Here is a 15,084-nt window from a genome sequence, read left to right as displayed (position 1 = left end):
GGGCACGAGAAGAGGCTTTAGGGGATGGGGGAGGAAAAGGGGGCTTAGGGCAGCCCCAAGGAGCCACCTGGCTTAGGATGAAGGCTATCCTTGAAGGATTGGGGGACAATAATAACGAGTTAATAGTGCGATTAGCCGCAGTGACTGGCATTTGATCCGTGCCAGGTGCTGCTGTCATCATTTTCTGAGGCACGGGGAAGTTTGAGCCACACCCCAGCCAATGGGAGTGACACAAGGCCCCACCCCCGGGAAACATGAGGGAGTTACCCAGCCCCTCCCAGCCGCAGTTTTCCTGTCTGTTCAGTTATCTGGAGGGTGGGAGCTGGCTAGAGTGTAGGGTGAAAGGCGGAGATGGAGAAAAGAGTCCTCGGTTCAGAGAGGTTTGAGACTGAAGGTCTCCACTGGTTTCCTGGGGCACTGGGCCTCAGTTGCCCGTGGGGCCACCGGTAAAGGTGGAGGGGAAGCTGCATGGGGTGGGAAGTAAGCTGAGGTCCAGGCCTCATGGGAAGCTCCTGGAGCTGTGAGAAAGGCCAGAGCCAGAGGTCAGGTCACACTTTATTTTTTCTTGTCATTGCTTGGAACTGAAGTTCCGCATCTCCCAGCCTCAAGCTTTCCAGGGCTCTGGGTCCCCCAGCCCCAGCCCCAGCCCCCAGCCCCCAGCCCCCAGCCCCAGCCCCAGCCCATTCCAGGCTGAAGCTAGTTGATACGGTTTCCCCTCTCTTTGGCAGGCCCAGCAAGGCTGTGGTTCAGGACACAGCACCTGATGGGGATGTCCCAGTTGGGGGGCTGGGGCGGGGTCTGTGCTGAATCACATCCTGGATCCAGGACACAAAGGCAGATACCTTCGTGTACACATCCGGGGTCTTGGGGTCTGCACACCAGAGGCCAGAATAGGAGACGAGCCCGTGGGCCCGGTTCCCACACACAAGGGGGCCCCCGGAGTCTGCCTGAGAGAGGAGAGGTGAGGTTAGGAGCCTGTCTGGGTCTGGGTTTCCCTGAAGGAGCTTCTACATGTGAGTCTCATCACGGCCCACCAGACCCTTCCATGGCTCCCCTGTACTCTTTAGTGTGAAGACCAAAATTCCTTATCTCTGCCTGCAAGGGCTTGAGGCTCCTCTCCCCCCATTCTCCACCTGTTCTCTGCGTTCCAACTACACCAGTCTGCTTGCTGGTCCTGGAGCAAACCCAGCTCTTTCCAACCCCAGGGCCTTTGCATCTCCCCAAGACTTGCCACCGCCCCCTGCTGGATGCCACTTGTAGAAAGACTTCTGTTGGTGGCTAGGGGACTGGGCCGGACCTGCACCTACATCCAGGGCAGCCCTGTGGCCCCTCCCAAGCCTTGGTTTCCCCACCTGGAAAAGTGGGTAGAGCGAGGACTTACAGAGCAGAAGCCGCGCCGCTGGCGGTCCACACTGCGGGTGCAGAGCATGGCTGGGGCCAGCTTGCCATTCCAGGAGCTATTGCAGGCGCGCTGGTCCAGCACGCGGACCTCGGCTTCCATCAGCCCTGGCGGCTGCTCCTCGAAGTTGGACACAGTGCCCCACCCATCCACGTGGCACCGCGTCCCGGCCTTGGGCTGCCTGGCATCTTCCTTTGGCAGCCTCAGCAGCCCCACTGCAGGGCCCAGGACGGCCGAGCTATTCAGCTGCAGAGAAAGCTCTGAGCTCAGAGTGCCCCCTGGGTCACTGTACCCACTCCCCTCTGCCTCAGTTCACCCATCTGCAACAATTGTCTCCTTTAACCCTCCCTGGCCTCCTGGAAGGAAATCATCTGCAGCCGTCCCTCCCATCCCACCCCCCATTCTAGCCCTCTGAACTGCCCAAAGGCTTTTTCTAACCCCTAATCCTTTCCTGTCCTAAACTGTCCTGTGGCTCCAATGGTCCTCCATCTGGCCGTTCAAGGTCCTCAGGGGTGGTCTGGCCTCAGTGTCCCCTCCAGCCACAATGAATTTCCTGCAATTCCCTGGGAGGTCCCCCCACCTGTACCCCCCAACCTGCTTACACGCCTGGAATACCTCTTCCAGGGAGCCTTCCCAGATTTCTAGGCTGGGATAGGCACCTTTCCTGGGCTCCCGTGTGCCCCCCCTTCAAGGCTAGTTCACCAGCCTGCCACCCTACCCCGTTAGACTGGGGTCTCTGGGGAAATTTACATGGGGTTGGTGTGCTCACAGCTGTGTCCCTGGGGCCTGGCATACATTAGGCACTCAGTTAAATGGATGAATGGGTGGCTCACGACCTGCCTTTGGTTGTCACTACATGGCCATGGGCCTCCTGGGGCCCCCTTCCAGCCTTAGTTTCCCAATCTATGCCCAGGGCTGGGTCTAGGCCCCAGGGCTTCTCAGGCAGGTGGCACCCACCAAAGAAGTTGTGGTGCCAACACATAGCGGCCCCCTTCATTTTGCTGAAAAAGCCCCATCTTTGATTTTCACCATATTGGAAGGGCAAGTCTGGGACGTTCTCCCTTTAACACAGAGGCCATGAGGAAGCCTGGAATTTGGTGTGGAGAGTGGGAGCCTCTGAGAGAGGGGTTGACCCCCGAGCAGCGGTGTTGGGGTAGATGTGCCATGTGTGAGTGGGAGAAGCTGTCACGGAGGGGCAGGAAGGAGCTCCAAAGGGCCAGAAGGGACTGGAAGGTTCCAGAAGGGGCTGTTTGGGCACAGAGCAGGGATTTGGGCCTTTAGTGGTGGCTTTGGATTCTCATCATATCCTCCTTCAGTGTAAATATTGAACACCTAGTGTATACCTGGTGGAAACTGCCGTGAAGAAGAAAATTCCTGCCCTGGAGGTTGAAGGAGGAAGTGGACAAGGACCAAAGTGAAAAGGCAAATGGTGAGGGTTCAGTAGGGGCACTGGAGGAAAGAATGCAGGGCAGGGCCTTGGGATGGGAGCCAGGAGGGGCTGACTACAGAGTTAGCTGGGGGGTCGTCAGAAGATGACATTAGAGCAAAGATTTGAAAGAGGTGAGGGGGAGGATGCCCCATGCTTGTTGGGGAGTGTGGCTGGGCAGGAGCGAGGGAGCGAGCTGCAGAGGTTCAAGGCCAGGCGTGGTGGTGGCATGGGGAGAGATGGGTCCAACTCAAGTGGGAGACTAGGAGGGTAACTGTGAAAGGGGGGTGCCGTTTGTCCTGGAGGAGGTGGAAGCCACAGGGGGTTCTAGGCAGAGGGCCATGACCTGACCCAGGTGCTCACGGGATTCCTCCTGCTTTTTCAAAGCATACGTCAGCTGAGCTGGGTCGCCCAGGCCTGGCCAGAGCTTCCCCAGCCCATTGCGGCCCCCCTACTGCCCGACTCACCCTCAGCAGGCAGATGTCATTGGCGTGGGTTTCTGACTGGAAGTTGGGGTGACTGATGTTGGTGATGCTGAATACCTGCTGGGTGGGCTCAGGGGTACTCAGGGCGTGAGCCCCCAACACCACCAGGCCCGTGCGGATGTCTCTGTCGGGGACAGGGTGGGAGGAGGGTCAGAGCCGGCCCAGCATGGGCTCAGTCTCCTGAGCCGCGAAATGGGGGCACAACTGTCCCTGGGGTGCCTGAGCCAGCCCCGATGACAGTCTGACAGTCACGTCGTTTGTGCTTCTGTCTCAGTTGTTGGGTTAACCAGGATGGTTACAGGGGCACACGGCCACTTAGCATAGGTGACAGCAGTGCAGCGTTCGCTACGTCGCGTCATCATCCCTCCCGTGTCTTCCTGGGCTTTTCCCTGGGCTGCTGGTTATCGTGTCGACCCACTCAGAACCGATCCTACTAGGATGTGCCATTCTTCCCCCGCTGTTTGTTCCTGGGGCCCCCACTGGGTGCAGCCGCCGTGTCCCGAGGGGTGTCTGGGGGCCGCGGGGGGCCAGGGCACCCTCACCTGTCGCTGAAGCAGTGGGCGGCTGAGATCACCCAGCGGGCGCGGATCAGGAAGCCCCCGCAGTGGTGCTGACCCTGGAAGCGCACGGACGCCATGTAGGGCCGGGAGTGGGGGACCACCTCCTGGCCCCCGATGATCCGGGCCCCCCAGGAACCTGCAGGCAGGTGGTGGGGCAGCGTCAGGAGCGAGCGGTGGACCCATTGGGTGGGGGGGGGCGGGGGAGGGGGGCCGCCTGGCTACGGACGGGGGCCAAGACCAGGGTGCAGAGGCGAGAGAGGCAGAGATGAGGGAGAGGGGGCATGAGAGAGATGCAGAGACAGAGTCGGAGAACCACAGAGACACGAAGATGCAGAGACAGGGAGACGCAGAGGCAGAGAGACAGAGATGGAGAATCGGGGAGACACAGAGACAGGGAGGTGCAGACAGAGAAATAGAAACAGGGAGATGCAGAGGTAGGGAGACAGAGGGAGACGGATTCAGAAACAGGGCACACAGAGAGACTCAGAGATTGAGAGGGAGATTCAGAGACAGGGAGATGCAAAGAGATGCAGACACAGAGTCAGGGAGACAGAGACAGGGGGACCCTGAGAAACACAGAACTGGAGACTGAGGAGCTGAAATAAGCCCCTCAAGTGTGTGGGGAGGGGTCTCCTGAGCCCAGAAAGCCTGCTGACCCCAGCTGAGGACTGGAGAGGGGCAGCAGCAAGGGTGCTGAGTGGGAGGGTACCTGTGTGGGGGTCCTGGGGGTTGGGTGGGAACCCCTTGGATGGGGATCTGGCAGGGGCCGGGGTGGGAGGCCTGGGAGGGGGCGTGTCCAGGAGGGGAGAACCTGGGGGAGGGCTCAGGGGGTCCTCACCAGGGACTGTAGCAGGCAGCAGCAGGGCACTGGTGGTGATGGTCAGCAGCAGGTGGCTCCAGTCCCCTGCCCCGGGCCCCATGGCTGTCACCCAAGGGCGTCTCCCCCAGAGGTCTCCTGGCCGTGGCCCCAGCCATACCCAACGGCCCGGAAAGGGGAAACCGCTGCAGCCTATGGTTGGGGCCCCCCAGGCTCCCCAAGCCACGCCCAGTCCTGGGCAGATTGCTTCTGGGAGTCCCATGACTCCAACCGCCCCAAGACAGTCCCGTGTGGCTGTCCTAACTGCATGGGAGACCCAGACACAAGGCCAGGGATGTGGGGTGGGGGTTGGGCGGGCAGGACAGGGACTCGAGGACTGCTTGCTGGGGCAAATCCCAGCCGTGAGCAGTTGCCTGGCCCCTCTGTGCCTCAGCTCCCCTAGAACCTGCCCCACGGGATTGCAGCAAGGTGTATGTGACTGGACATGTGTAAAAGCTTCCCGCAGCCTGGCATACAGTCGGTGCTCAATAAGCATCTGCAGCCGCTTCTTGGAGGTGGCAGGTGGTCGCTCTCCTGCGTCCTGGGTGAGTCTCACAGCCTTTGTGCCTCAGTTTCCCTATCTGCAGCCCCAGCACTGTGCAGAGGGCTGTGAGGACCCCCCCCCCCCAGCAAGCTCTATGTTTATTCCCCCTTTGGTGCGTTTATTGAGCGCCTTCTGTATTCGAGGCCCCATGGCCATGACATTCTCTGGGGCTGGGGAGGGCATGAAGATGAATGGGACAGCGACATGCGTCAGCGTCTCCACTGCCACCTGGGCACGCTATTTCAGGTAAAGGGCTGAGAGTGCAAGGGGCACCTCGCTGGCTGTTGTCACCAGCTGTCTTGGTAGAGGGAGCAGTGTTGCACAGCGAACCTCGCCATGTCTGTCTACTTCCATGGTGGTAGTCACCCCACCGTTGCCAATTTGCTCCTGTGAAGGCCCTGAACGTGGACAGACGACTGGCTCCCCAAGTTAGGACCCAGACACACACTGTGGCCATGGTTATCGTGGAAATGGGCCCAGGAGTGCCCTTGGGGAGCCCTATGACTTGCTGTGGAGTCACGGAGGGCTTCCTGGAAGAGTCAGCGCCACCTGACACCAGAAGGCCCAGTGGTGAGAGGAAGAGGAGGGTGTGGCCTGCAGATGCGGGCTTGGGTTGCGGCAGGAGCACACCCAGGGTGTGGGGTCAGGCTGGGGCTTCTCCCACGGGCACCGGGGGCCACGGGAGGTGTGAGAGCCTCCAGGAAACACAAGCCAGAGGTGTCTGGGGGGCCTGGAAAGGCTTTATTTGAGGTCGGGCGTCCCAGTGCGCCTGCCAGTCAGTAGTGCTGCAGCACGTCCCTGATCCAGGACACGAAGGTGGAGACACGGGTGTAGACATCCGGGAAGCGGGGGTCCCCGCACAGCGTAGAGGAGAAGGACACCACGCCTTGCATCCGGCCCCCGCAGAGCAGAGGTCCCCCTGAGTCGCCCTGTGGAGAGAGGCATCGTGTGCTCAGAGGGGGCGCGGGGCCGGAGCTCAGAGGGATCTGGTCTTGGGCGTCTCTGGAGTCAGGGAATTCTGGGGTAGGGGGGCTCCGGGGTTGGGCGGTCCTGGAGTCAAGGTGGCCCTGGGGTCAGGGGGCTGTGGGATTGGGGTCTCTGAGGTTGGGGGGGGGTCCCTGGGGCCGTGTGGCTTGTGGTACAGGGGAGGTTTCAGGATTGGGGGCTTTCTGGAGTCAGGGGTCCATGGGGTTAGGGCTCAGAGGGATCCAGGCTCGGGGAGCTGTGGGGTCAGGGGTCTCTGGGGCCACATGAGCTGTGGCACTGGGGAGGTTCCAGGGTGGGGGGCTCCCAGGTTGGGGTCTGGAGTCAGGGGGACCCTGGAGTCAGGGGACTCCGGAGTTAGGGGACTCTGCCTCTGATGTTGGGGGCCCCAGGGCCCATGACTGTGAGGTCAGTGGTTTTCGGGGTCAGGAAGGCCCCAGGGTCGGGGCTCCTGGAAAAGCTCACCCCACACACGCCCCGGCGGTCCCCCGTGCGGGCCGAGGCGCAGACCATGTCCTGCGTCAGGGCCCCCCTCCAGGAGACGTTGCAGGCACCTCGGGGCTCGATGACCACACGGGCTTCCATCAGCCCTACCGGGGGGCTGGAGTGGCCAGTGGTGTCACCCCAGCCCAGCACCTGGCACCGCAGCCCGGGCCGCAGTGCGCAGTTCCGGCCCGGCAAGGACGTGAGGCGGACGGCGGGGGTGAGCTGAGCCGCGGCACTGAGCTGGGGTCAAGGTGAGGGAAGACAGGACAGGGTGGGGCGGGCGGAGGTGGGGACAGGGGAGAGAAGCAGAGAAAAGACAGGAGAGGACGTTGCCCATAGCATCAGCGTCACCGGGCCGGGCAATGCCCAGGAGACTCCACCCCCACCCCATGCCTCCCACCCCCAGCCCAGCTGCCCCCCGCCCCCTGCCCACCCACCTTGAGCAGCTGCAGGTCGTGGGTGTCCAGCCGCGCGTCGTAGAGCGGATAGGGCACAGCCCGCGCCAGGGTGAAGGCCTGCTGGGTGGGCTCTGGCTCATGAAGGGCGTGGGCCCCCAGGACCACCCGGAAGGCGCTGAGATTCCTGCACGGAAGGCAGTGGCACGGGGCGCTGCAGCTGGAGCGCCCCTGACCTGCAGCCTACCTCCCGGCGGCCCCCCCTCGGCCACTCACCCGGCCACCTCACAGTGTGCGGCTGTCAGCACCCAGCGCCGCTGCACCAGCACGGCTCCGCAGATGTGCTCCTGCCCCAGCTGCAGGGACGCCATGTATGGCCGTGAGTGGGGGGCCACCTCTCGGCCCCCCACGATCCCGCCTCGCAGGGTCCCTGCAGGAGGACAGCTGGTGAGCGCTGTTCCACAGCCCTCAGGGTCTCCGCTGGCCAGCTTCACAGATGGCTGCAGAGTCAGTGACTGAAACCCCACAGATTTATTCTCTGACAGTTCTGGGGCCAGGACTCTTAACTGGGCCTCGTGGAGCTAAAATCGAGGTACAGGGCTGGTTCCAGGGGGCAGATCCTGCTTCTTGCCTTTTCCTGTTCCTGGGCCGGGGGGACTCCCCCTCTGCCCGTGACGCTGCGGTGAGTGTCTTCTCTGACCCCGACCCTCCACCCCCTCCCATAAGGACCCTGCAATGGCCTCGTGACCCCCAGTAGTCCGGGAGCGCACCCATCCCGAGGTGGACTCAATCCCGTCTGCAGAGGGGCGTGGGCACTGGTTCCAGGGATCCAGGTGTGCACGTCTTTGCAGGCCGTGGCCCTGCCAACCTCAGGGATCCCCACTGACCCTCGGTCTCGTTGTCCCCATTTTATAGCTGCGGGAGGTGGTAAGAGCCGACCCTTTACAGTTTTCACACTGAGCTGCCTCCTTCCATGTCGATGCTTCATTTCATCCTCAATCAGGTTATCTTACGACCAAAAGACCCCTAGGTCTTCTGCAGTCCGTGGGCCGTGCAGTGAGCCCCCCAGTCCACACAGAGCCCCCCCCCGGGTCCCCTCCACTGCCCGTCCCCCCCACCACTGTCACCGTGGATTACTTTCTCCTGCTATTGGATGTTATGTGATGGAGCCTCCTGGGCCCGGCCCTGAGTGAAGGAAAGGTCAGATGTTCTGTCCTGATGCCTGGGGCTGGACGGAGCAGAGGTGGCCATGAACGCCCAGCCACAAGGCACACCACGAGGTCCCCTGACACAAGGGCCTAAGGGGAGCCTCTGGGTGCCATTAAAGGAGTCGGAGGCACCCGGGGTAGTGGGGGTCCCCGGGGGTCTGGGACGTGTCACTTCTCGCCCTCTGTGTGGGAAACTTCCTGCAGCTGTGAAGTCACCCACTGTGCGCCAGTGACGGCCCCACAGGGTCCCTGTCCCTGTACCCACCCAAAATTGGTGAGTGTGTCTCCTTCGGCCCACAAGGGGTTCTGCAGAGGGGATGCCAAAAGGAGACCCGATAGCATTGCAGGGTTTTTATGGGGGGGGGATGGGAGGGGCGGGGCTAGAGAAGATGCTCACTGCTGGTTTCACGGGTGGGTGGGGGATCCCAGGCCCAGGAACTGGAAAAGGTGAGAAGCAGGGTTCCCCCTTGGACCTGACAATCAGAGAGGACCAGAGAGACTGGAAGAACCAGCCCTGCGGGCCTCGATTTTAGCCCAGCGAGACTCATTTCGGACTCCTGACCCCAAGAACTGCCAGAGAAGAAACGTGTGTGGTTTAAGCCCTGAGTTTGTGACAGCCGCCAGAGGAGATCACACAACCTTGATGAAATGCTCAGGAAAACGTGAGCCACGAGTTTGACGTGAAAGTCATTTCCAGGGTCCTGGGACAGTGCCTGACCCCCACCCCACCCCCAGCAGGCCATTCAGAGGCCACCACCTCCCCAGAAGCCCGTCACAGCTTGTAATGAGACATTTACTCCAGGGGTGGTTTGGTGGCTTCTGTCCACCCTGATCAGCCAGGACCGTCCTTCCTGGTGCTCGATGGCACTCTGTCCATTAAGACAGAAGTCTCTCTGGTCCTCCCCGATTTTCGGGTCTATGTGGCAGCCCCAGCTCTGGGCTTGCTCCCACCTTCCCCAGTTGTGCTGGGAATAGGGGGCAGAGGGATCCGAAAAATATTCCCAAGCCACTCACTGCTGGGGAGCCTCACCCGGTCCTGGGAGCAGCTGAGGACGTTGGTATAGTCCCCAACTTCCCAGCAGGGAAACTAGGCACAGAGTAGTTCAATACCCTGGCCAGGGACACACAGCAAGGCCACTATGGGGCCAGGATTGAAGTTGTTGCCTCTGCCCTGATTCTACCCAATACTGGGCCCATTTCCTTCCTCTTTCTGTGAATGGTTGTGAAACTCAACAGAAAACCGTTCTTCACTGTTCCAGAGAACCAAGTTCCCAGCAGCCCTGAGACCTGGGCCAAGTTGGGAGCAATGTTCCATTTCCCAAACTGCGGCCCAGAGAGGGGAGCCAGCTTGTCTGGGGCAGCACAGCACAGAATCTCAAACCCAGATTGGTTTTGTCCCCCTCAGATACTAGTCAGAACACAATGATAGTGACAATAGTAACAGCTTCATATACTTACTATTCTTATTGATTTTTTGGAGCTCTTTATATATTGAGGAGATTAGCCCTTGCTCATAAAAGTTTATTTTACTGAGTAACTGTCAGGTACAGAGGACACAGCCCCTCTTGGAGTGAGTCTGGAGTCTCATTATCCCAAGGTAGAGAAGGAGACTAAGTCTGGACAGGCCAGAGCTGGGATGACCCCATTCCCCCTTACCTCCAAAGGCTGGGGCTCCCAGGACCACGGCACAGGCCAGGAGGACGGCGGGGCTGGTGGCTCCCAGCATCCTGCTCCGTGTGGTGCTGAATGCCAGGTCGGGCCTGCGGTTGGGATTATGAAGCAGGGGGAGGGGGCACCAGGACCCCCTTCACCCGGGATACATTCCCTCCCATATCCGGCTTGCCCCCTCCCAGCCCCTTTTGGAGGCTTGTGAAATGCGAGGTTACAGCATCAACGGCTCCTGGGAGCTGGCCAAAGGGACAAGCAGCAGCCCAGATCCTTGGCACATCTCGGCGTCCCTGAGAAATGGGTCATCGTGGGGCTGCCCCGGTCACCAGCTCGGTGTGAACAATCCTAATGGGAATAATAATAGAGCCCAGCATCTGAGGCTCAGGGAGTCCTTTGTACATATCCCCTCATTTCCCCCCCTGCAGCACAAGTGCCGGTGCCACCCCCCACCAGGCAGATGAAGAAACTGAGGCACAGAGAGGTCAAGAAGACTTCCTGGGGGCCACACAGCTAGGGAGAGCCACTGAGCGCCTCACTTACTCTCTTGGCAGATCTGTGTCAAGCACCACGTGGGGCCAGGCCTGGGGAAACCCCTGTGATAAGGAGGTGCAAAGGCAGAAACTGCAGCTCAAAACATCAGTCCAAGTTCCATCAGATGCAGCCCACAGTGGGGTATGCAGTCGGTGCTCATCATCCAGTCCAGAGCAATGTATGCAGTTGATGCTTATCACCCTGCCCAAAGCATACAGTTGGCGTTCCATGTCTATCCCAGAGCAGGGTGTGCAGTTGGCGCTCATGGCTCAGCCCAGAGTGGAGTATGCAGTTGCCATTCACTTCCCCACCTGGAGCAGTGTATGCAATCAGTGCTCATAGTCCACCCCAGAGCAGGGTATGCTGTTGTCACTTATGGCCCCGCCTTAAGTGTGGTGTGCAGTCGGCTCTCATTGCCCATCCCAGCATGGAGTATGCAGTCGGTGCTCATCATCCAGTTCAAAACAGGGTATGCAGTAGGTGCTCATCACCCCACCCGGCACAGGGTATGGTTGACATTCATGACTCCACCTGGAGCAGGGTGCTCCGGCAGCATGGCTGATTGGGGTATGCAGTTGGCGCTCAGTGGGTGCGGGGCCTTTCCCGGCAGCCCTCAGCAGTCACAGAGGGCTCAGATGTCAGGAAGAGGTTGGGGGTGTTGGGAGCCCCTGAGAATTTGAGAAGCTCAAAATCTTCCCGTACCCCATCCCCACCTGTGGCATCAAGGTATGGACCGGGGACCTTGAGACCCACCCCAGGCTCTCCCTGTGACCACTGGGCCACACGTGCCTCAGTGTCCCCCTCTGTACCTGGGGTCCAGTGCGCTTAGGTGGGGACAGGGCCGAGGCCTGCCAAGGCCACGTGGGGCTGTGGAACCCTTCCCCGACCCGCCTCCCTGTCGCCAGCAAACGCACCTTCCTGAATTGAAGGGTGCATTTTGTCACGGGGTGACCCGTGACCCCCAAAAGACATGTGGCAGTGCTGACTCCAGCACCTAGCGTGACCTGATGGGGTGTCCAAGAGCGGAGGGGGCCTCGACCTGTGAGTGAATGGACCTCTGTGCTTTAAGCCCCCCAGCTCCCGGCACCTTGCCACGAAGGCCACCGCAGCTCAGAAAGTTCAGGAATGAACACTGCCACCTGCTCCTGGTCAGAGGGGCCCAGGGGAGAATGGAGAAGGGGTCTACCTGTGTGAGTCCCTTGTACAGGGGACCACTGAGCACGCCCACTTGCCCAGTGGGGAAACTGAGTCAGAGGGGGCAGGGGAGCCCCGGAGCTCAGGCTTACCACGAAGCCCATTCCATCTGCCTCCGCATTCCTCCGGCTCCCCCGCGCACAACAGCCCCTCTGGGCTGAGGGAGACAGTGCCTCGAACACCACTGGGGTCCTCTGAGCTGCCGGCACAGGCCCTGCCCTCCCCCCCACCATGGCTCTCAGAGCCTCGGTCTCCCCCTGGGGTGCTTGTGAGAATTTGGTGAGGTGGGGTGCCCTGGACACACCTCTTTTGACATGCATTTGCTCACCTGAAAACCACGCCCATTGCTTTGTTTTCCCACGAAAGCTGGCAAGGTGAAAAAAAGATGCCCGAAGCTACGAAACCATTCACTCATTCATGCCACAAGCACTTATTGAGCGCTTGCTGCATGCTGGGGGTGCTGGATGCTGACCATACAGCAGTGGAGAAGACAGATGGCATCCTTGCTGTGAGGAAATAATATCATCTATCAGAAGAATTAAGTGGCAAAAGAGTGAGCAGCGCCAGCAAGGGGGACAGGGCAGGGGTGGAGTTTTAAATGAGACTGCAGGGAAGGGTTTCCCATGAGGAGGGGACAGTAAGTGTGAAGGCAGAGTGTAAAGGGTGGGGAGGAGTGAGGGAAGAATGGCCTGGCCAGGCTGCAGGGCACCGGGGAGCCATGGCAGGCATTTGAGCAGGGGCAGGCTGGGTGAAAGACCGGAGACGAGCGGCAGCGGGGTCAGAGGAGGTGGGACACCGGGAGACTGCGGGGCTGGAGGAGGGACATGGCCTGTGCAGGAACCAGTGCTAGGGGAGGTGAATGGGGCTCCAGCGGGAGGACAGGAGAGGAGTGAGTTTGGGGGGGGGGTGCTGATGTAGAGCCCAATGTGAGACCCGCCGAGTCTGAGGGCCAGGAGGAAGTCCAAGGGCGTCCTGAGCTGGGAGGAGCTCCAGGATGGCAGCAGCGTCCAGGGAGGGGCAGAGGTAGCCAAGGAGGCGGGAGGAGAAGGGGCGTCACCATGGAAACCATGGATGCAGGTGGTCCAGGAAGGGGGCGGGGCCGAGGGTGCAGCCAATAGCTCCTCCCACGTGGGGCTGGGTCTGCACTGCTTCCTTCCGGGCTGAGCGGAGCCAGGCCGGTGGAAATGGATGGTGGAGATGCCTCCCGGAGCACGCAAGGTCTCTCTCCCATTGTGCGCCCTGCCTGTGCCACCTCTGCCCCTCTGCTCAGACTGTCCCTGCCGTGGCAATGCCTCCTGCACCCTCTGCCTGGCCCAATGTCCCAGACCCACCTGGTACCAGATGTGGTGTGTTCTTTCCAGGGGCCCTTGCCAGCGTGGGGAGGACGTGGCTTTGCCCTACGCTAGGTGGCAGCCTGGCAGGCAAGGGCTGCAAAGGGTCGCGACTGACCCGTGGGGAAGGTCCCCAGCTGCCTTCCCCACCACATGCCCTCTCCTTCCTACGTCTTAGCCAAATGCACTCACCACCCTTCAACCTTGTCATTTATTTACTGGACAAAACAAAACAAAACAAAACACAGTTTCCCCAGAGGCAGGTCCGTTTCATTCACTGCTGGATCTCCAGCAGGACAAGGTCCATTTCCCGACCCCACTGGGTATGCTCACTCCTCCCAATCCCGTCTCCAGCACTGGGTATGATCACTTCTTGCTTTTTTTTTGCACATATTCTAGATCCCATTTTCCATAGAAATTGAGGCTCAGATGGCCTTCACGGGGAACCTAACTTGTGTCATCAGGATGAGTCAATAAATATTGGGGGGCTAAATGGACACAGAGGGTGGAGCCAGAGAGGAAACTGAAACTTCTCACAGTTCACTTTTATTGATTGCCTAGTGCAGGAGTGAGCAAACTATAATCTGCGGGCCAGAGCAGCCCACCACCTATTTCGCAAATAAAGTTTTATTTGGACACAGTCATACCCATTCATTTGCATAGCAATTTGTGGCTACTTCAGGGATACAAGGAGGGCAGATTCCAGCTGTTGCGACACAGAACATCAATACAATGCTGAAAATATTTTCTGTCTGGTCCTTTACAGAGGAAGTTTGCCAAGCCCAGAGCTAGTGTGTACCAGGCCCTAGTCCAAGCCCTTTGCCTAGATTCACCCAGTAAACCCTCCCCGCAACCCCAGGAGGTGGGGAGAGTGAGGCCCAGAGAGGTTCATAAACAGACCCAGGGTCACACAGCAAGTATGGAGCTGAGCTGGGATTCGACCCCAGAACCCCTGCTGTTTGTCAGAATCTTTTTATTTCTTTTATTTTGTCTAGTTTATCTCGATTCAAATGCTAGGACGAATGCATGTTCGTTGTAAAAAGAGGAAAAATGGAAATTCGCAAAGGTATCATCTTCCCATCCAGTCTGGGGTGCATCCTGCCACAGCTTTCTCCAAAGCTCATCTGAGGCTACTTTCCTTTAAACACACAACTGTTCGTTGAACACCTGCTGAGTAGGGCTATTTTTCTAGAAAATTAAGGCTTTGGAAGACTCTCCCTCTTCTGCCCCACCCAAGACCCAAGTGAGTAGGGAGGTTTGGGATCAGGGAGCTGAAGTGCCCTGAAAAGAAAGTAGGAATTTGGGACTGCGGTCTCCATGATGGGGGGAAGGGGAGGTCTTGCCTCTCTTCTGGTGACACACGCAGTGGGAAGAACCCAGGCTAGACTAGGAGGGCTTGCGGGGGTGGCAGGGGGCCTGGTCATTTCTTTCCTCTGCCTGCATCTGCTTCCTGTAAGATCTCATCCAGGCTTTCCCATGCCGGGGAGCTCCCCATCCAGCCCAGCCTGCCTTCCCCTGAATTTTACCCCACCTGGCCTCTCCCCAGGGCATCACAGAAACAGCTTCAGCTCATTTCTACCAAAACCTGGCTCCTGATCCCTCTCCTCAGCCCTGCTGATGGCAGCTCATCTTCCTGGGGTCACAGGCTGGAGACATGCGGGTCCTCAATGCCTGTCGCACTCACACTCCATTTGACAGGCAACCCTGTGGACTTCCCCTGCAAAACCGATCCAGAATCCACTTGCCTCTCAATACCTCTTCCCCTCCTTCAGGGAAATGCCCACCATCTCCCCGAGGGACACCAGTTCAGCTTTTTCCTGGCCTCCCAGCCTGGTTGCTCTTCTTAGTCCACTTCCCACTGGGCAGACAGATGGGCCTTTACAGAAGTAAACAGGGTTGGCCCCTCTCCTTCTCTAAACTCTGCCATGGCTCCCTAGTACCCTCCCGACAGTGTCAGCTCTCCCTGCGCCCCCTGCACCGTCCCCCTGGCCAGTTTATTGACTCAAGGCCAGCACCG

The 15,084-nt window shown here is 59.6% G+C and overlaps 2 protein-coding genes across 2 annotated transcripts; both read right to left on the bottom strand.

Moving 5' to 3' along the window:
• Window positions 1-665: 665 nt before the first annotated feature.
• LOC143650529 (serine protease 57-like) lies at window positions 666-4,904 on the bottom strand. The gene is made up of 5 exons (XM_077121416.1): window positions 4,709-4,904; window positions 3,853-4,006; window positions 3,293-3,434; window positions 1,382-1,645; window positions 666-947 (listed from the first exon to the last, which is right to left on the bottom strand). Exons 1-5 carry the CDS (start codon window positions 4,788-4,790, stop codon window positions 747-749), a joined length of 843 nt encoding a protein of 280 aa, XP_076977531.1. The 5' UTR covers window positions 4,791-4,904; the 3' UTR covers window positions 666-746.
• Window positions 4,905-5,998: 1,094 nt separating this feature from the next.
• Window positions 5,999-10,313, bottom strand: LOC143649630 (serine protease 57-like). The gene is made up of 5 exons (XM_077119554.1): window positions 10,000-10,313; window positions 7,412-7,565; window positions 7,178-7,322; window positions 6,720-6,980; window positions 5,999-6,199 (listed from the first exon to the last, which is right to left on the bottom strand). Exons 1-5 carry the CDS (start codon window positions 10,067-10,069, stop codon window positions 6,047-6,049), a joined length of 783 nt encoding a protein of 260 aa, XP_076975669.1. The 5' UTR covers window positions 10,070-10,313; the 3' UTR covers window positions 5,999-6,046.
• Between the last annotated feature and the right edge of the window lie 4,771 nt (window positions 10,314-15,084).

Source organism: Tamandua tetradactyla, chromosome 11 (genome assembly GCF_023851605.1).
Source record: "Tamandua tetradactyla isolate mTamTet1 chromosome 11, mTamTet1.pri, whole genome shotgun sequence".
Classification (NCBI taxonomy): Eukaryota; Metazoa; Chordata; class Mammalia; order Pilosa; family Myrmecophagidae; genus Tamandua; species Tamandua tetradactyla.
Note: the sequence above shows the minus strand (reverse complement) of the source record. Positions and strands in the feature narration are given on the sequence as shown.

What these genes read in the sequence shown, in the direction of transcription:
- LOC143650529 (XM_077121416.1), bottom strand. Translation starts at nt 4,790, where the DNA reads ATGGGGCCCGGGGCAGGGGACTGGAGCCACCTGCTGCTGACCATCACC. An exon ending in GCTGCCTGCTACAGTCCCTG is followed by an intron (nt 4,007 to 4,708) that starts GTGAGGACCCCC and finishes ACCTGCCTGCAG; the next exon opens with GTTCCTGGGGGGCCCGGATC. An exon ending in AGCGGCGCGGCTTCTGCTCT is followed by an intron (nt 948 to 1,381) that starts GTAAGTCCTCGC and finishes CTCCTCTCTCAG; the next exon opens with GCAGACTCCGGGGGCCCCCT.
- LOC143649630 (XM_077119554.1), bottom strand. Translation starts at nt 10,069, where the DNA reads ATGCTGGGAGCCACCAGCCCCGCCGTCCTCCTGGCCTGTGCCGTGGTC. An exon ending in GGGAGCCCCAGCCTTTGGAG is followed by an intron (nt 7,566 to 9,999) that starts GTAAGGGGGAAT and finishes GTCCTCCTGCAG; the next exon opens with GGACCCTGCGAGGCGGGATC. An exon ending in GCACACTGTGAGGTGGCCGG is followed by an intron (nt 7,323 to 7,411) that starts GTGAGTGGCCGA and finishes CCTTCCGTGCAG; the next exon opens with GAATCTCAGCGCCTTCCGGG.